General features: G+C 41.9%; 1 protein-coding gene across 3 annotated transcripts in view; it reads right to left on the reverse strand.

Annotated features, from left to right (window-relative positions):
• Positions 1–1,980: 1,980 nt before the first annotated feature.
• The window catches only part of myh11a (myosin, heavy chain 11a, smooth muscle), a 31,340-nt gene continuing 13,648 nt past the window's right edge, over positions 1,981–19,672 (reverse strand). The window contains exons 5-43 of one of the 3 annotated variants that reach the window (XM_023422150.2): positions 18,648–18,747; positions 18,494–18,520; positions 16,023–16,115; positions 15,823–15,886; positions 15,458–15,556; positions 15,026–15,169; positions 14,811–14,906; positions 14,513–14,631; positions 14,232–14,384; positions 13,949–14,122; positions 13,611–13,784; positions 13,366–13,480; positions 12,564–12,757; positions 11,961–12,082; positions 11,758–11,827; positions 11,460–11,620; positions 11,108–11,216; positions 10,853–10,984; positions 10,363–10,569; positions 10,100–10,237; positions 9,887–10,010; positions 9,588–9,759; positions 9,232–9,444; positions 8,867–9,011; positions 8,531–8,737; positions 8,323–8,427; positions 8,015–8,167; positions 7,615–7,863; positions 7,126–7,338; positions 6,793–7,005; positions 6,538–6,699; positions 5,452–5,580; positions 5,278–5,366; positions 5,058–5,181; positions 4,737–4,945; positions 4,327–4,435; positions 3,998–4,170; positions 3,608–3,640; positions 2,908–3,106 (exon numbers count right to left, since the gene is read on the reverse strand). In XM_023422150.2, coding sequence (XP_023277918.1) covers positions 3,616–3,640; positions 3,998–4,170; positions 4,327–4,435; positions 4,737–4,945; positions 5,058–5,181; positions 5,278–5,366; positions 5,452–5,580; positions 6,538–6,699; positions 6,793–7,005; positions 7,126–7,338; positions 7,615–7,863; positions 8,015–8,167; positions 8,323–8,427; positions 8,531–8,737; positions 8,867–9,011; positions 9,232–9,444; positions 9,588–9,759; positions 9,887–10,010; positions 10,100–10,237; positions 10,363–10,569; positions 10,853–10,984; positions 11,108–11,216; positions 11,460–11,620; positions 11,758–11,827; positions 11,961–12,082; positions 12,564–12,757; positions 13,366–13,480; positions 13,611–13,784; positions 13,949–14,122; positions 14,232–14,384; positions 14,513–14,631; positions 14,811–14,906; positions 15,026–15,169; positions 15,458–15,556; positions 15,823–15,886; positions 16,023–16,115; positions 18,494–18,520; positions 18,648–18,747 — 5,305 coding nt within the window. In that variant the 3' untranslated portion in view covers positions 2,908–3,106; positions 3,608–3,615. Of the gene's footprint in view, positions 3,107–3,607; positions 3,641–3,997; positions 4,171–4,326; positions 4,436–4,736; positions 4,946–5,057; positions 5,182–5,277; positions 5,367–5,451; positions 5,581–6,537; positions 6,700–6,792; positions 7,006–7,125; positions 7,339–7,614; positions 7,864–8,014; positions 8,168–8,322; positions 8,428–8,530; positions 8,738–8,866; positions 9,012–9,231; positions 9,445–9,587; positions 9,760–9,886; positions 10,011–10,099; positions 10,238–10,362; positions 10,570–10,852; positions 10,985–11,107; positions 11,217–11,459; positions 11,621–11,757; positions 11,828–11,960; positions 12,083–12,563; positions 12,758–13,365; positions 13,481–13,610; positions 13,785–13,948; positions 14,123–14,231; positions 14,385–14,512; positions 14,632–14,810; positions 14,907–15,025; positions 15,170–15,457; positions 15,557–15,822; positions 15,887–16,022; positions 16,116–18,493; positions 18,521–18,647; positions 18,748–19,672 lie in introns of all 3 variants that reach the window. The other 2 variants (XM_023422147.2, XM_087178200.1) reach the window with 2 other exon arrangements.

Consider the following 19,672-nt stretch of genomic DNA (forward strand, 5'->3'; position numbering starts at 1 on the left):
AACCCCCACCCCCCTCCTTAATATACTACAGCAATGGGACTGTGAACTGAGCTGTCTCCCCTTGTTTGCCTCGAGCCCTGCTGAACTATTGGAACAGGAAAGCCACTCTCCTTGCTCTGTGCCCCACATAATCAGCGCATGGACATCTGCTGCATCAGGCTAGTATCACACCATATCTATCATAGGAAGCAGCACTACTACAGCTTGTATGAAATCAAGGAATGCAGAACCAACTCCTCACACTTTATGTCCTACTGTATCTTTGACGCTGTGGTGGGTTGCATCTGAGAAAACCGTCTGTGTCTGCTGATTTGCTTTCTGTGATGGATCAAGCACAACAGGGCTTTTGGAACATTTCTGCTCCCAGAAAACTCATTAAGGGTGGTTGTTGCACTTGCCCATAAATTCATTGAAGTAGGGGCCGAAACTAGAGCCAGTTGTTACTGTTTATTAATAACAGCCACTGGAAGTGACCCTGGTATAGGGACCAAAAACCTGGAGTGTCGTTCATAAAAATAAAATAAATAAATAAAGCAAATATTGCATTTCTGACCAAGTCCAAACCAAAGCTGTGATAAATGAAAAAAATTATGATTTTTTTTTTTTTAATCTGATGATGAAATGTTAAAATTCTGTTAGTAATTTCATTAACAAGTCAGTTGTTGTTCTTTATTCTTCTATGGGCTTGAATAATGTAGTTCTTATCAAGTATGGCATCAATTAACTTGTAAGTCACAAAGACCAGTGTGGGGGGGCTGGATACAACGATGGTTAAAACAATGATGAAAGTTATTTTCTGCCTCAATCACCACTGTTACAAAGCAAATGTAGTTAAGAATGAATTAGTTGCTGCCACGAGCTGATGTTTTAGCCATCGCTGCCTTCCTCAATGTTATTACCTCTTCAGTTTGTAGGCCTAAGTTCAAATAAATGATCGGTGATGTATCCCTCATGCTACCAAGCTTCTAGAAATGAGGAAATGTCACGTTTCTTCGGGCTAGTTCGAGCAGGTTCACACAGTAGGTTGTTAAATTCAATCCATTGGCCCAGGTCATCTCTGTCTCCTCCTTCCTGCCATTGCACAGACTTGTTTTAACAGACTTGTTATTTTCTGGTATGTAAGGCTTATAAATGTGAAGAGTAGGTTTAGGTTTTATGCCTCAAAAATAAGATTTGTCATGCTGCAGATTTACGATCTAGTGTTAGCAAGAACTTTTTTTTTTACCAAGATTATTTTATTTGACTGTAGACTTCAGATTGGCACGTGTACACTACTGAATGTATAGTAATAATTCTATAGGTGTGAGACCTGTCTGCCATAGAAGGTCATATGGTGGGCGAACGAGGAGAAAAGACAAAGCAATAATAGATTTTAACAGGTCAAAGATAAGCACAGTTCATATTATATTTGTGTAGGTATATAGAGCCTATATTGAATACCCTTCTCCTGCCTTTTAGTAAGAGATATTATGAATGGGAAATAGTGATTAACAGTTTTAACATGACACCTGAGCTTTCCCCTGAAATGTTTCTGGTTGATCTGGAGTTCTCATTACTGCCATACAGCAGCCCATAAAGCAGATATTTCAGTACATATCTAAATACATTTACACATCAGTCATCGCTCTGTACTGCACTGTAGCCTGTGTGTAGGAATTAACTTCATACATATGAGAAATGCAGTTCTTGCTCCTCTTTGCTGTTTAACCTTCCACAAACTAACATGAGCTAACTGTAATTGTACTCTATGACCACTGTGTACTGGGTGTTTGTTTGTATGCAACACCTCTGCGACTGCTTCTGTATTTGGACTTTAAACTGTATGTGCCTGAGGTACTCTACCCAACTTTTATCCTGTTGGTTTGCAGTTGTTTTTCTACTGAACTGAACAGATGAGAATCATGTTCTGTTGTGATGATTCAGTTTGATCTCTGAAGTTACTGACCAAGACAGAAACATTAAAAGAAAATAAATCAAAGCTTTTTTCTTTTTTCTTTTTAAATATCTTTATTTCTTGTGCAGGTGGTTCAACAATTAATAGATACAAATGGTGTCATGTAAACATCAGCTGATTACATATAACATTAGAGAAATGAGAATGAGTAAGTTTAGGGTGATCAGCGGCGTTTTAACAGGTACAGTAAATCTGGACAAAGGAAAAATATTGAAAATGAAGATGTGAGTGCTGCTGAGTGCCCAATACTGACATCTGGCTCATGATTTTATAGTCGGAACAACCCTAAACCTTGTTCACCCTCAAACGTTCTGTTCTTTCTTGACTAAACATTATCTAAACACATCTGGGCACAGGAAAGGTGCAAATAATATAAATCTGTGACTTTAGAAAATGTTTAACAGCTAAATATTTGTTCATTGGGGATACAAGTGGCAGCACTGATTGGAAGCAGACTGGGTATAGAAGAATCTGTCTACATAGCCACTCTGATAAACCAGATCAGTGCTGCTCTGAAACAACACTAACAGCAGTCACAGGCAACAGGACGACAGTCGCTGATAATAGTTACACATCTGTAGATTTACATTATGTCTCTGCTTTAAGTTCTAAGGTCACTTATTGTGGAGACCCGAGGTTTCGCTGGCAACTTAGCGTGGTAATTAGAGGCACCTATTTTTGTGTACAAAACCTTGCATAAGAAAGTATCAGTCATTCAGTGCAGTACAAAACAGTGTAAATTTAAAAAAAATAAAAATAAAAGAACTGCAAATCACACATCAGCAGAGCCACCAAAACAACTCCCCTAGTTGATACCAAGTCCTCCTGGTTGGTTTGTGTCAAGAAAAGGTGGTCTAAAACAAGAAGATAGATCAGTACACTACTGAAAATGGGAGAAAATATATATTTTGAAGTGATATGGAAGAACTAGATAACATAACAGGCTTCTGAAGTTATTCTTTGTTTTAAGTGGCAGACCTTGCCCTGGAAGGTAATGTCGACATCTGTTTATTTGATGTCTTTTACTCCGCGGCTTTTGTTCCGTTGAAGTCACTTTGGACGTCGGGCTCCTCCTCTGAGGCATCCTCCACCACCCTGCGGCCTCCGCCCATACGCCGAGGTGCGCTGCCAAAGGAGGGCTCGTTTCCACGCCTAAATTGCCACAGAGACAGACACACACACACACAAGGCAGAGACGCAAACAAACACAAACACAGCATGACGGTGAGAGGAGTGTGTGGCAGTTTCCGAGGTGGTTAAGGTTTTTTTTGAAAACCACTCGGGTGTTGCACACTACAGGGAGGATTGCCGAAGAATGTACAGGTTGTGCTTTGGTTATGGGTTAAGCACGCTGGTTATCTTTGTAACTCATTTAAGTCCTGGCTCAGGAAAATGAGTTTGGTTTATGGCAATTAAACCAAGCACTGAGAAAAATATGGCCACCAGGAAATAGGTGTAATGGAAACCAAATGGGGCAACTTGACTTACTGCTGAACATTTTTTTTCCAAGTGAATCACTGGTAGCCGATGAGCCATATTTCCCTCAGTTAGGCTCAATGAAAGAAATGACAGCATTAAGAGTGTGCATGAATGAAAAGTTACAATAAGTTAATATAGAAATGGTGATGGGGTAACGTTCAGGCGCAGAGGTACCTGCTGTGTTACTCCTTGGGTTCAGGGTTGCCTCTGGAATAGAGATGGACATCATTGTTTTGCTTGTGCTCAGCAAGGCTAAATCCACTGAACTAAATGACAATCTTCAATGCTTTAAATGTTTGTTTACATCCCTCTGAAGAGGACTGTAGATACGATTTGTGAAGACTAAGTGTCAATTATTTGTTTTGTGTGAAAAGTTGTACTTTTTGTCTGTAGTGTGTATTTCACATATACAGTATGTCCTCAGGATACGGAGTATTTAACAGTTTGTTTTTCCTTTTGTGGTATCTGTGCAGTGTTGGAGCTTCACAGGAATAAAGTTGCTATGAAAAAAGACAGACAGGTAAATAGACATGGAAAGATAGATTCCTTGGCCCTTCGTCCTACCTGAGTTTGCTCTTGAGAGAGTTGACCTCGCGGCTCATGGCATCGTTTGTCTCGGTGGCTTCATCCAGCTCCCGCTGCAGCTTCCTGCGGGCGGCTGAGGCACGCTGAGACTCTTCCTCCGACTCCTCTAGCTGCCTCTTCAGCTGCTTCATGCGAGTACTTGACTTGTCCGCCTGATTAGTGAATGGGGATAATATACAGGATTACTATTCTCTGACAGGCCACTCTTCCAAACCACGCCTATGCACTGGACACATGTACTTGTCTGTGGACACAAGAAACGTGGAAAGACATGTTTGTTTGTGTGTGAGTGCTTGAAGAGATCGTACCTGGTCTTTGTACTGCTCTGCCTGTTTTCTTTCGTCTTCCACCTGCATCAGCAGGTCCCTGAGCTTCTTGTCCTTCTGGCGTATGCTCTTGGCAGCTACCTGCTTGTCTCTGAGAAAAGACAGAAGAGTTCAAGGTGACTGAGGAAGTTAAACAGATGTCATTTTAAAAAATGAAAAGCAAAAGAATAAAGGAGCTTGAAAGCAGGGTTTTTCTTAAGTGAACCTTGAATTCACAGTGGTACACAATAAGTATCATTGATGTAAACGATACAGACTTTACTGGAGCAGGTAAATGAATTCCTTGTTTTACTTTTAGATGGATGCAAGTGTGTAATGGCATGAAACCACCTAACAACAACAACAACTTTATTTATCAGACATAATACTTTTTGTGTTTCTTTGTCCCCAACCTGTTCTCCTGCTCCAGCTGCTCCTCCAGCTGTGCCACTTTGGCCTCCAAGGCGGAGATGGAGGACTTGAACTTGGATTTGACCTGGTTCTCCATCTCCTGGAGCTTGGCCTTCAGCTCCTTGTTCTGGCGCTCCATCTGCTGCCGAGCGCTCTCATTCTTCTGGGAGGTGCTGCGCTCTGTCTGCAGCTCGTTGTTCAACTGATCCACCTGTGTCGGGAATATGTGCTGTTAACAGGAGAAACAGGAATGGAGAGAGGGACGAGGTCTATGGACTCTATGAGCCTAGTGAAGACTCATATGGCTGCAACAGTCTGGTCACCTGCTGTGAGCTCTTCCTCAGCCTGTCGTTGAGGATCTCCATGTTGCTCTGCTCCTCCTCCAGCTCCTCCTCCAGCTGGGAGATCTTCGCTTCCAGACGACGCTTCTCATCTGCCAAGGCTGACCTGAACACAGGGGCCACAGGGAAATCAAATGTAATCATATTTTCTTTTCTACTTTTAGTTCACAGACAAAGGCAACAGCGTGAACTCTCCACCCACTTTCCAGAGGAGTTGCTCGCCAGCTCATCAGACAGCTCGTCTCTCTCGGCCTCTGCCTGCTTCCTCCCCCTTTCAGCTGCAGCCAGTTCCTAGAAACAGATTAGTGATGAATTCATTATTTCAAGCCTCTGTTCTCAGACAATTGTCTACCTTGTTAGGAATCTAAAGTGTTACCTCCTGCAGCTGCATGAGCTCAGCCTCCAGACTCTTGGCCTTCTTCTCACTCTCCTTTGCGGTAGTCAGCACCTCATCCCTGGCGGCACGGGCATCTTCCAACTCCCTCTGGTAGTCCTTCATCTGAGCCTGGAGGGAGGAAGAGAAACACAAATAGAGACAATCAGCATCAGACTAATTTATTTACCAGGTACATTTACAGGACTGAGGCCAGAGCTTTTGAGTCATGTGCTGTGTTCAAGCGAGTTTTCAGCACATTCCATGTCTGTTCTTACATAGTAACCCAGTATTTCTGACCAGAGCACTTCAACATGAGGTAACGTCCCATAGAAAAATCTAATATGTAACATATATGTATGTTCCTATATCAAGAGTGATGGTGCCATATATGTCACCTATAAGGGGATATATAATTATTATGTATATACATTCTCTGGATATGTGGAGATTTAACTTTATAATACATATGAAATACCCATAGTAAAATTTGTACATAGATTAAAAATATCTATGATGAATTTTTATATGGTATAATATGCTGCAAGCAAGTTTATTAAAACAACCTACATATAAAAATTTTATAGGCTTTTATATGTTTTTCTTACTGTCTATCAAGTGGTCTCCGACTTTTGGAACCCACTATTTATAATATCAATATATACTGACAGTCTTTGGGATGGATATATATTTATGTAACATATGTCTATAATTTAAGCATACATACATAAACATACATTTTTATATGGGTGGGACATGTCAATATATGAAATTGTTCCAATTTCTAATAGGTTTCCTATATAATTTTTAAATATGTTTTTATTTTATATGTACATTTATTTCATATATGGAAATTCAATATATGTACTGTACATATATTAAATTTGGATATGGGTTGGAAGCTGGTACTCTCATTGTTTGAAGTAAAGGCCTCCAACAATGTGAAAGCTTAGAAATAGAAGGAAATGTTGGAGGAAAATGTGCATCCAAAAAATGACAATGAAAACTAGAACAAGACTGTACAGTATTTAGATAAACTTTTCTGTGCTAAATGTGCTGCTGCATTTTTTTCCAGCCCTTCACTCTTACCTGAAGCTTGCGGAGCTGCTTGATAGCCTCATCTCGTCCCTTATTGGATGTTTCGATCTGTCCCTCCAGATCTTTCATGTCTGTCTCCAGCTTCTTCTTGGCTGCTGCTGCCAGGGCCCTCTGTTTACGTTCATCCTCCAGCTCTGTCTCCAGCTCACGAACCTGCGATCAGTGCACACCGTCACTTAGATTTCTGATGTAGCTGGTGCAACGTTCAACAACCATATTTTTCTCATAGTTTTTATGGCTCTTTACCTGCTTGACCAGTTGCCTCTTCTTCTCCTCGCCCATCTCATCCCGTCCCACGAGGTCTCTCTCGAATTGGGCCTTCAGGGCCTGCATGTTGACCTCCAGACGCAGCTTGGCATCCTCAGCCGCCTGCAGCTCGTCCTCCAGCTCCTCCAGCTGAGTCTTCATCTCCTCTACCTGGGCCTCCAGGCCTCGTTTGGACTTCTCCAGCTCGTGGACCTGCCATCAATATATTTTCAAATTAACCAGAATACTATATTTATCATAAACAAATCATATTGATGAATCCAGTGATATCAGTCTGAAGTGTAATTTGTCCAGGGATGTTCCAGCACTAACATTTTTTCCCACGTCATCCTTGGAGCTGATCAGGTCCTCCATCTCCATCCTCAGGGCCTTGTTGGCTCTCTCCAGCTCCTCTCTGCCGTCCTGGGCCTCTTCCAGAGCTCTCGCCAAAGACAGAGCTTTGGTCTCCTTCTCTCTGGCCTCAGCTTCAGCACGGTCTCTCTCATCTGCATATTTGCTGGAGATACTCTTCTCCTCAGCCAGCATCTGCAGGTCAAATAACCACTGATGAATGGATGTGTAGCTTCAATCCAACATGTTTTTGAAAAGTCATGAGCTAAAGTTCAATTAACATCTGCGAAATCTGAGAAAAATGACTACACCTACCTTTCAGTTAAATATTAGTTTTCTCAATATGCTTCAAATCACTATAATATTTCTTTTATGTGGCAGTAATCACTTCTGTCAACTTTTTTGTGGTAATACAAATTTGTATTAATCAAAATCCTCTGGCAGTATCTCTTTTTTCTGGATTTATCTGACCTGGTCAAATTTCTTCTGCTTCTTCTCCAGGTTGGACACGTTCTGTCTCTGGTTGTCCAGGTCCATCAGCGTGTCCTCCAGCTCCTGCTGCAGACGGTTTTTGGTCTTCTCTAACTTGTCGTATGCAGAGGCCTTCTCCTCAAACTGGGTGTTGGCTGCCTCCAAATCTCTCTGCAGACGTTTCTTGCCTTCTTCAAGCAGCTCAATGTTTCCTGCCATCTCCTCTAGCTTCTTCTTTGCATCAGAAAGCTGCGGGCAGAACAAGACTGCGTCAGTCACTGATGATAAAAGTGGAATTTTGCTTTTTTTTTCAGGTTACTTTGTCAAGAGTCACATCTAAAAACCTCCCACTTACTACTAAATAATCTGATAATTAGCGACTCCTAGTTTGACCTCTGACCTGGATGTTGAGGGTGGACACGTGTCTCTCCACGTTCCTCTTGGCCTCCATCTCTTCTTCAAGCTGCTCCTGCAGACTGTTCTTGTCGTCCTCTGCTTGCCGCAGCTTTGTGGAGAACTGCAACTTCTGACGCGTCTCTTCAGCCAGCAGCTCCTGTAGCAACACATCAGGTCAAAGGTCAAAGTTTTCAGTTCAACTTGCTGCCAGCCAGCATTATTTTGTGTATTTAACTATCAGAGGAAATATAACATACAAATTGTATAAGGAATATAGTACAGCTCAGAAAGTTCTGCTGCATGTCAGGTTACCTGTGTGTCTTGGAGTTGGGAGGCTAAGCTGCTGACGTCTTTGCTCAGTTTGATGTTCTTGCTTTCTGCTTCATTCAGCAGGTTTGTCACGCTCTCCAGTTCAACCTTTATGAAAATAAAAATAGATGAGGTTTCTTGGAGTTTTATATTGAGCGTATATGTGTGGTATTTTTTGCTCTGTACAGTGCTGATGTGACTGATGATTTACAGTGATCTTGGAGCAGCGTTCTCCCAGCTCAGCCTTCTGCTTCTCGCTGTCGGTGAAGCGTGACTGCAGTTCTACCACCTGACCTTCCAACTTCTTCCTCTTGTGCTCCCCATCTTGTTTGGCCTGGGTCAGTGAGCGCACCTCAACGGTTAATTCTGACGTCTCCTTCTCTAAAGCCTGTTTCGCCTTCTCCAGGTTTGACTTCACCTGAGCAGAAAAGAGAAAGTAGAACATCAGTATCATTTAGATTTGACAAAAAAGGGAAGTTTAAACTAAATAAACAAGCTAATTGGCACCTAAGTATGTATAACACTGTATGAAATAATGCAGGCCTACTCGTTTGGACTGCTCCAGCTGCTCTGTGAGTTCCTCCACAGCCTGGGTGTGTTTCTGTCTCATCTCCTGGACCTGGGCCTCATGGGTTCGGTTCTCATCCTCGATGGCTCTCTTCAGCAGGTTCACCTCCTGCTCACGTTTGGCTCTGCAGAGCAGGTGGATGGATTATGCAGATATTTCCTAAACAATTATGACCTCTGACACCAATATCTAAAATTTTAAATAACAAAGGAATATTACAAATAGTTCCTAGAAACAGTGTTGGCGATTTAAAAATTATTGTATATTACACTGGATAACAAAGAAAATAAGTTTATTAATATCAAGTTTTGCATTTTATTATATTTTAGTATTTTATGACTGACCTTAGTTCTTGCTGAGTGGCAGTTGTGTCTAAAGTGTCCTCTAGCTCAGACTTGAGGGCCTCCAGCTCCTCCCCGAGGTCCCGTTTGATCTTCTCTGCCTTGTTCCTGGCCGCCCGCTCAGAGTCGAGGTCCTCCTGCAGGTCGGAGATGTGTCCCTCCAGCTCTCTGATCTTCTTCAGAGCATTGTTTTTCTGGCCTGTCTCATCTTCTAACCTGAGAAGAAAATATTAAGGGCAGAGGAAGATACTAGTGAGCATAACACAAGTTATAGAAATAGCATTGAACAGGTTCAAAGTTGATGTGGTATACAGGATATGGTGGTAAACGGATACTAATGTAACTTTTCAGGACTTTACCTGGCCAAGGCGTTCTGTAGCTCCTCTTCCTTCTTGGCGAGCTGAGCTTTGAGGTCGGCAATCTGAGCCTGCAGGTCGGCTATCTGCTCTTGTAGGTCATTCGACTCTGCCTCCAACTTCCGCTTAGCCTTGTCCAGCTCCTGGCGACTCTTTTCTTCTTTCTTCAAGCGGACTATTAGTACAGAAGAGGGGGAACAGTTAGCATAAATCTATGTTTCTTGGTATAGTACAGCTTTAACTGTGACATCAGTAATGGTTTGAGGGCATTTAATACGTGAGAATGCATAAAAGATGATTACCCTCTAATTCAGAGATCATGGACTCGTGTTTGTTTTTGAGCTTGGTGAGGTTCTTTGACTTCTCTTCCTCCTCAGCCAGATTGGCACTGAAGTCTGCAATTCTCTCCTCCATCAGCTTCCGCTCCTACAAAACACCACGAAGAAGGTTATCTATTTGCCAAATTTGCATTTCTTGACCTATAGTGAGGCCTGTCTGATATATGCTGTACTTACCTTCAGCAGCTTGTTGTTCTGGTCCTCCATTACCAGGATGTCATCCTCCAGCTTTTTGATCTTTCCATCGCAGGTGACCTTCTCTAGCTGCAGCTTTTGACGGGCGTCCTCCTCCTCTTCCAAATGTTCCTCCAATTCCTACACAATTCCAATATCATCACATTGTCAGAATATGCGTAGCTAAATGTGGAGATAAGCAAAGTGACATTTTACAGCAACAATAGCAGCAAAACAACAGCAAAGCAAGAAACAGATGTGTAGACCTGCATCTGTTGTTGCATCTTCTTCTTATCCAATAGCAGCGCCTGAGCACGTTCTTCCTCTTCATCCAGCCTTGCCTCCATCTCATGAAGGATCTCCTCCAGCTCCTGCTTCTTAGCCGCCAGACGAACTCTCATCTCCTCAGCCTCGGCGTACAGCTCTGTCTCCGCCTGAAGCTGCTCCTGCAGTGCGTTCCTCTCCTCCAAAACCTGGAGCACACAGAGAGAAAAAGATTTGGCTCAGCTTCATTATCAATAGATTCCAGGTGGACAACTCACAGTATCTTATTTTTTGTTCTTATTTAACACTATTAAATATTATTATTATTATAATTATTATTATTATTATTATTATTATTATCATTATTATTATTATATAAATAATCACTGAAAAGGAGCATCAATTTGATACTTTGAGGCAGTTTTAGATGGTTGTGACATCCACTGAAAGCAAAAATGTGTCTGTGTCATTCCTGCAGATTTCATCCTTTACCGATGTGTGTTTCAAGCTGATCTCCTTCAGCTCAGATTCAACCTTTGAAGCAACTTCTTTCGCCTTCTGCAGTTCTTCCTCCTTCAGACTCATCTCCTCCTCCTGTCGGGTCACTTGCAGCAGAGGCTTGACCTGTAGTTCAGGAGAATGGGCAACATCACATTTTTAACATGGGGTCAAGGGTCATAAAAAGTGAGAAGAGAGCCTAAAGCACAGGGGAGTATTGTGATATTGTTACATGAATAAGCAGCTGACCTTTGTGAAGAGTCTCCACCACTGCCAGTTCCTAAGTTTGAGGTAGGCAGCACAATTCCTCTGGATCACTTTCATGGCTGTGAGCTGCTGTTGCCTCTTGGCAAATGCCCTTTAAAAATACAGCAGTAAAAACAACATATGATGAATAATATGCAAAGTTCAAATTTATAGTGATTGAAACTGCAAGAACAAAAAAAATAAATATGAAACCCTCTCTCCAGTTAAATAAAAAAAAGCCCAAATACTGTCTTAAAGATGAGATATACTGAACCTGTGAGCAGCAAAACGCATAACAGACATTGACATTTATTTACATGGTGAAGTGTGTGTGAGGAGGCTTGTTTATTCATACTTTCTTGCCAGGAAGCCTCTAGCCTGGGCCTGGAAAGCGATGATGATCACAGTGATCTTCAGATCTCTCTCCTCCTCCAACTGGGCCAACACTCCTGTTCGGAAAAAGATCTTACTCTGTCCAATCCTGTACAGGTTGGGGTCCAAGTCCAGATGTTTGATCTATGCAGACAGGAGATCAGTGAGGAAGATGAGATGTTAATGGCTCTCAAAGAATAAGACTATATACATTGGGATGAAATATCTGTGTGACTGCACTGAATGTGTTTTTTTTGGTTGGGATTTTGAAGTAAGTTTACCATGAGGCAGCAGGCTTGTTTACCATCCATGAAACCTTTGGGAATAGCGCTAGCAGCCAAGATCTCATAACTGTAAGGAGACAATAAATATGTCAAGCTTAATATGTTCAGAAAGCTTTGCAGCAATATTATTAACTGGATTTGAAAACATGATGCACTCAGTAGCACTGTAGGAGGTTAGTGAGCCCTCAGATCCCACTCACCGCTGGCGGAACTCCTGGAAGACGATTCGGTTGGGAAATCCTTGTCGGCAGATCCTGATCCCCTCCAACACACCATTACACCTCAGCTGCTCCAGGACCAGATTAGCATCCAGCTTCCCTGCCTGAGGAGATCAGGATTTCATTTTTAATGCACTAGGTTTTATGAAGGAAATACACATAACTCCCTCGATATTGCCTGGCTGTGTTGTTTTGTTGTTTTTGTGTCTTTGGAAATACATAAATGTAACATAAAAGCAAATACTGTTTGATTGTACAATGACGCAATAGATTAAAATGCTGGATCTGTTATAAATACCTATTTTTTCCCCTAAAACATACATCCATTTTTTGAAATGCTTATCCTACTCAGGTTCACAGGATCTGGAGATGGTCACAGGGGGTCAGCCTTTCACAAGGGTTAACACATCTAGATAGATGACAGTGCTAATCACTACACTACTGTACTGTCCTACTCTGAAACAATTTGACAGTGGTCAAAGGTCAAATAAGTTATTTTTATCACCTACAATAATCACTGTGTCAGACAGACGTCATCTAGGAAGGAAATTGGCCATATGAAACACGTGTGACACTTTTCTTTACCCTCTTCTCGTGGTTGGGGATGATGCATCTGACGAAGTTGGGCTGGGTGTTGTGCAGTGTGGTCATGAGTTTGGCCAGAGACTCCTTGTAGAGCTGTCCCACCGTGCGGAACATTCCCTTCTTGGTCTTTGAGGCGCTCGGCATGGAGCTGTCCGTCATCTTGGCTATCGTGTCGAGACCAACCACTCTGTCAGCTGTAACATTCAACACGTTTATGTTAAACGGGAAAAAAACAAGTGTGTCCATTCAACTTAAAATGGTAAAAAGTGTGCTGGATCTAATGTGTTTGATTCCTATTGTAATTTCATTTCCTGTGAGTAAAATATGAAATCTTGAGTGAGTCTTTCGAGTGTTTTGTTTGTAGAAAAATGAGAGAACCTAGATGTAAAGCGGTGAAGTGTTTGTCACCTCAGTGTCCACAGGTAAGGTTTGTGTGAGGGTGGCAGCGGCATGTGTTTCTGTCTACCACTGTGTTATTTGTTGTTTCAGATCTAACAGATAGAGCCTTTAACTCCAAAATGAGATGGACACAATTTTAATTTACAAACAAGCTGATGTACTTCACAATCAAATATCATTGCAGTGTCAGTTATCAAATATTCATCTTTATTAGTATCACTGCACTGAGATCCTTGATCAAATTTCTTCATTAGTATATTAACAAATCGTCTATGCAAGCTGACAGCTACAAATATGAAATTATATTTATAACTGATTCTCATAGATAATTCCTTCAAATATAAATGTAGCCCCTTGTTGGCGAGCTGTGTCTGACTGAGAGCAGGTGATTCAGACATCTCACCATCTTTCCAGAGGTCTTGCACAAACTGGCTGGAGGAGTTGTTGAGCAAAGATGTGACGTTGTCATTTAGAGGGTCCATATTCTTTGTCAACCAGGCAGTGGCATTGTAGTCCACCTACAAACAACATCAATGTTATCTGACCTTGAAACATATATGCTTTTTTTTGATATAATATAAGATTTACAACCTCAATAAGGCAACACATCATGTTTATATCATACTACACACATCCATTCATACTCACCCTCCCAGCATAATGAAAAATAGAAAACTCTGTCTTGTCTTTGAGCTGTTTAGGTTTGGCGAATTTCACATGGTTCCCTTGTGTGTTCATGAGTTTCTCTACAAAGGAGATATCTGTGGCTTTGGGGAACCAGCACTCTTCATCCAGCAGGGCCAGGATACCAGGAGGGTTGTTCTACAGAGAAAGTGCAGTGAGTGCAAGGTTTTACCAGCATTAAGACATTAAGACATTACAGCATACTAAATCACTACAACATCTCTGAAAGGCCAGAGAACTCTTTTGGCTTAACCATTAGGTGAAGTAGATTTTCGTGTATTTGCTGTCTAAAGGCCACTCACTGGTCTCTCGATGAGCTCGATGCAGGGCTGCAGGTCAAGGCCGAAGTCGATGAAGTTCCACTCGATGCCCTCCCTCTGGTACTCCTCCTGCTCCAGGATGAACATGGTGTGGTTGAAGAGCTGCTGCAGCTTCTCGTTGGTGTAGTTGATGCACAGCTGCTCAAAGGAGTTATCCTGTAACAACCAAAAGACAGAGCTAAAGACACTCATCCTGCATGAATATTTTGTGTATATTTTGGTGTTCACCTGCTTTCTGACTCTTCAGCGATCGACATGTCTATACCTCAAAGATCTCAAAGCCGGCAATGTCGAGGATTCCCAGGAAGGAGGCTCCTTGGCGTTTGGTTTTGTCCAAGGCTTTGTTAACTCGGGACAGGATCCAGCGGAACAGTCGCTCATAGACAGCCTTAGCCAGAGCTTCAGTAGCGAAGTCGGCCTTACAGATACACACAAACAGAAGATATCTAATGAGACTGATGAAGAAGAATAATTTAAACTCAGATGACAGGTTTGGGTTGGGTTTCCTTGTTCTTATAGTTTCACACAGTGCACCACTTGCAGTACCTGCTCTTTGGTCTGTGCCTTCTGCACCACCTCTCTGCCCACTTTGATTCGAGGGGTGAGAATGGCTCGGGTGAAGTCTGTCACATTGATGCCCTGCAGGTGACACACCTTCTGTGCCGCTGTAGACACAACAAGAAATGTGTTGGTAAACTTTAACTGCATGTCTCTTTCCTCTGTCTACGTGCAGAGTCACGTCCATAGATAAAAATAAAGTAAAGTGAATATTTTATTGAAAATTGTCAAATTAACACAAGTTGATAAACACAGATTTTCTAAGCAGGAAGTAAAGGTGTCTAACCGGTGTTGTCTGGCATGGTGGCCTGCTCCTGGTTCCTCTCTTTCTTGAACTCGATGTTTCCCAACTGCATCACTGTGGAGCACACCTTGAGGATATCTGGAAAAAACAAGTGTGACAGTTAAAGTGAGACAGTAGTCGCGTCTTACCCAATCCCACTCTTAGCCGCCTGTCTTGCTCTCGCCAAGCAGAGGTAAGATCAGAATTGTCACTGATACCGATTCTCTCCTCATCGGTTAAGCCCATGATCTTCATGGCCTCCATGGTCTCTTCATACATCTCATCGTCTTGCTGGCCAGGGATCTGAACGTGGCCCGCACTCAGGAAGCGGTAATTACTGAAGGGCTCCAGAAGAAGCTCCTCTGAGAAAAAACACATAGTCACATAGTTGGTGATTTAATGTGTCTTAATAGTTCAAGTCAGTGTCCTCTGAATGAATGAAGGTTTCACTTTTTGTGAATTAGTTGCTGGCCTAGGACAACAACACAGCTCAACCACACATAGGAGCATGTTTTCTCAGCTTTAACTTAATTATCATGGTTTAACATCAGTTAAAGGATTACATGACCTATTTCTAAATCCCAGTGGATCAACTAAAAATACATGAGAGTCAAACTGAAACTAAGACTGAGCTGTAGATTGTAACTCACCACGCAGTTTCTCTTTGGCACCGGCAATCATGTAGTAGAAGATGTGAAAAGCTCTTTCTGTCTTTGCCTGTCTGATACAGCGAGACTTCTCCAGCAGATCTGAGAGCAGTTAGCTGTTAAAGAATACAAACATTTTCTATGCTGATGCTATACGAACTTCAGCCCCATATAAAGATCTGAATGAAAGCATGATACATAATAAGATGCTACCATGTTAAAAAGTAGGAGTGTGACTTGAGGGACAGATGAAGAAATCATTTTAGACCACATTTCATGTTCCAGATCAGAGACTTAAGACATCTCTTTTTTTAGGCTGAGAAATAATCTGAACAATATGTCAAAGATTAGAAAATAAATAAGGATACAGGTCTCAACGTTGGCTCCAACAATGTAGCCGGTCACATCAAAGTTGATGCGGATGAATTTTCCCTGTTAGAGTGATGAGGAAAGAAGATGTTACAGGATGGACTGGCGTGATTACCAATACATAAACAAGATATAAATAAAGAATCATATCACATTAGAAACCAAAACATCAAAATATCCACGTCTACAGTTAACTCACAAATCGAGAGGAGTTGTCATTTTTGATGGTCTTGGCATTTCCGAAGGCCTCCAGGATGGGATTGGCCTGCAGGAGCTGCTTCTCCAGCTCCCCCTAGTGATGACAGTGAGAAACACTGGTGTTACACACTGATTGGTTACTTGAGGTGGAGGGCAGCAGGGGGTGTTTGGTGGGGATGAGGTTGCTCAGGGTGGGTGTGGGTTAGGATAGGCTCACTGATATGTAAAAAGAAAAGAAAACATAAAAGAACAAGATCAAGGATGCCGAAGTAAATGTACAATTATCTGTAAGCGCAAAATATAATTCCATGCTAATCTCCTTTGAGTTTCTACAGTATATTATGTAACACAGACCCATGACCTAAGATTTCTCTACCCGTTTAGGGAGAAATTTTTAAAATGAGGAGAAGCTGCTGTTGACGATGTAAAAACAGCAGGCGATAAAAGACTGAGGTTATGTTGGGTCAGACGAGGCCTTACAATAATGTTAGCATTACAAAACCCTTAAAGAATCCCCCCATAGTCTTTGGATTCAGTGTATCGGCAAACTAAAATGATTCTGATTCACGAACAGACTTGCAGGAGATGCGATTTGCTTCCAGCGTGACTGCAGAGCCTTTGGACTGTAGGTGGAGCTGGGTGATGGTCAGTAAATGAGGCAGACACACCGTCACTTTGCATCGAGCTAATCCACCTGATCAAAGGGGTCCGTGTCAGCCGAGCGTCAAGGTCAGGTGCTACAGACCTCTACCTTACCTACTCTCTCACTTAAAAACACTCCCTTCAGCTACCCTGTAAACGAGCTAAAGCCATGAAGAGAAGGAGAGCACGACTTGTGTTAAAAATGCCACTGGAACTGGGAATGTGAGACGACTCATTTTCAAAATATCTGTTGACAAATGTTCTTTCTAATGATGATGAATTAAAACAAACAATTCTATTGGAGGGTTGTTCTCTGCCTTCTGGAAGACGAACATCCAAAGCCATCCAAAGCTGAATGGTTGGAATTAACCATGGACATTTCTGAATCTCTAATTGCAAAGGCTAACAATTCATGAGGGGATTTCTATGAAGTTTGGCTTTGTTATTTAATTTACATGAAGAGGTAAAGGTGATAGGAGATAACTAATCTTAGCATTTTAGCTGTGAAAATATGCTGCCCTGTTTGTTTGTTGTTTTTTATTTGTACCTTTATTGTCCTGTTTGTCTATTGGATTCATCAAGATAAAAGTCAAAGATCTTTTTTAAGTTTATGGAAAGAGAGGAAAGATACAGACCAGCTGCTGAGGTGCAGTTCAGAGTTGGCAAAGCAGAGAGGAGGGTCCTTTTCATTTAAGTCACTGGGAAAGAAAGGAGAGAGAAGGAAAAGAGAAACAGAGCAAAGCGAAATGGCAAGAAAGTGAAAGTAACAGCAGATGGGAAGGATTGTTTTCTTGGAGATTCTGTTTATGTAAAGATACTTATGAAGACAGAAGCAGCAGGAGTCAAAGTCGTGCCTGAGGAGGAGAGAAAGTGAGAGCAGAGCAAAGAGATCAACCCAATGCTATTTCTGTTCAGGCAAGGTCCGTGGGAGCCTTGAAGTCCAACAGAGGACAGAGTACAGTACAACATTTCCTCTGGGGCAAAACCCCTGTGGGTGAGCGGGGTGAGCAGGGTCAATGGCAAAGGGAAGTATCACTTTGACCTATAACTGAATCTCTCTGTTACCTACATCAATGCCATCAAAACCAAAACCATGAGCATCTAGTCAGGAGTCATCGAGTCCTCATCTTACTCAGGCCTGATCCAGCCTGAAGCGCAAGAAGAGTTCTTAATCAAACCTTACAGAGGGTGTCAGAGCTTGTTTTAGCCCAGACAGGAAGTTTTTAGAAACGGTGCAAACCAATAAATGCTACAGGACAACACAGTCAATGCCCCGTGTCAGGGTAACTGACAGGTAGGTGTATGAGGAGGGGGGGAGAAGGGGGGGTCGGTGTTTGATAGACAAGACCAGGAGATGGGCATGCTCACACTGTGCTCGTTGATCTGTGAGAGACCCTTTCACTGCCGGGGAGGATTCAGTCTAATCTCCACTGGCAGTGAAAGGGTGTTCTTGAGAAGATAGAGGACACAAAACTCAACATGATAAACCTGTTCAGGAGTATGCAACATTAGACGTCCTTCACTGAACATTTTGTAGGTTTGAAAAGTGATTCGGAGTCAGTACTATGACGACGATGATCATGCAGTCTAAATCAGTTCTGGTTGGGTAAAGATACAGAAACGACAAATGTTAGGGGAAACGCCTTCTAACTCAAGAGCAGTAAGGTTCGGGATCTTGACCCTTGCTGTAAGAAAAATAATTACATGAAGAAAAAAAAGGGTTTTCGGGTAACTCAGTGACACCATCTTCATGCACTTTTCTAACGTAATGAAGGAACACACGCAAACACTACACACAAAAACACACTTTAGGCATTCCCCTTTACTCACGTAGGCCAACTGTGCTCCTGATTGTTGCTATTTGGAGGAAATGTTGATATACAGGATTAAACTGGGCAGGTTCCTACATATTTTGAAGTGTGAGGGAACTGGTTGGCACATCCTAACTTTTAATACAACATTCTCACTTAACATGTGTACTTACAGCACTGCTGTCCTTCTTGCCTTTGTGTGAGGAGGCCACAACAGCCAGATACTGGATGACCTTCTTGGTGTTCTCCGTCTTCCCAGCACCAGACTCCCCACTAGAGATGGAAAAATGAGAGGGGGATTAAAAGATGCAAGGGGGAGATAGTGAAAGGGAATGATGCAGAGAACGAGAAGATAATCAGCACCGACAGGTTCTCTGTTCACAGTTCAATAACCCAGTTTAATTGAATGGAAATCATGTGCAGCAGAGATAACCGCACCAACACCTGACACAAAGAATAATGTTATTGTTCAGTCTGTCTACTACACACTGATCCTTTCACCATCACTTACATTATCTATACATATTTAGGGGAAATTTTTATTTTAAATGCTTTCTTGCCAGGAGTTAGATGAGATTGATAACGCTAAATGCGAAGCTTCAACCAGATACTGCTTAGCTTAGCTTGGCATAAAGGCTGGAAATGCGGAGAGGCACAAAGTCTAGCAGTTTTTATTTCTCTTTCAAACATTTTTATTTGCATTTCTACCTTTATTTTTATAGTAGACTGTATAAAGAAAGACAGGAAATGTGGGGAAAGAGGGATGTATGACATACAACAAAGGTGGTTAGCCATTAGGCTAAAGCCAGGCTAAGAGTTTCCCCCTGTTTCCAGTGTTTATGCTAAGCAAAGTTAACAGGCTGCTGACATCTTAATATTTACTGTAGAGACATGAGTGTAATATCAATCTTCTTATGTAAATCTCTATAAGAAAACAAAAAACATATCAATAAAGTTGATTTATTCCTTTAAATAAATGACCAGCAGCACAGAACCATTCGCCTGACACTTCATGGCAACAAAATCAGAGTGTAAGTAGCTTCTTCTTAACTTCTTATGACATCTACAAAATTATTAGGAGTTATATGACAGATACTCTCAAACCAGTCAGACGTCTAAAAGATGAGCTATCTCTTAAAAACAGTTTTTAACTCAAACATTTTCAAACAGAAGCCAGAACACATTCTTTCTTCCCTGA

Source organism: Seriola lalandi, unplaced genomic scaffold (genome assembly GCF_002814215.2).
Source record: "Seriola lalandi dorsalis isolate HSWRI2012SDOR001 ecotype SW California unplaced genomic scaffold, Sedor1 jcf7180002054678, whole genome shotgun sequence".
Lineage (NCBI taxonomy): Eukaryota > Metazoa > Chordata > Actinopteri > Carangiformes > Carangidae > Seriola > Seriola lalandi.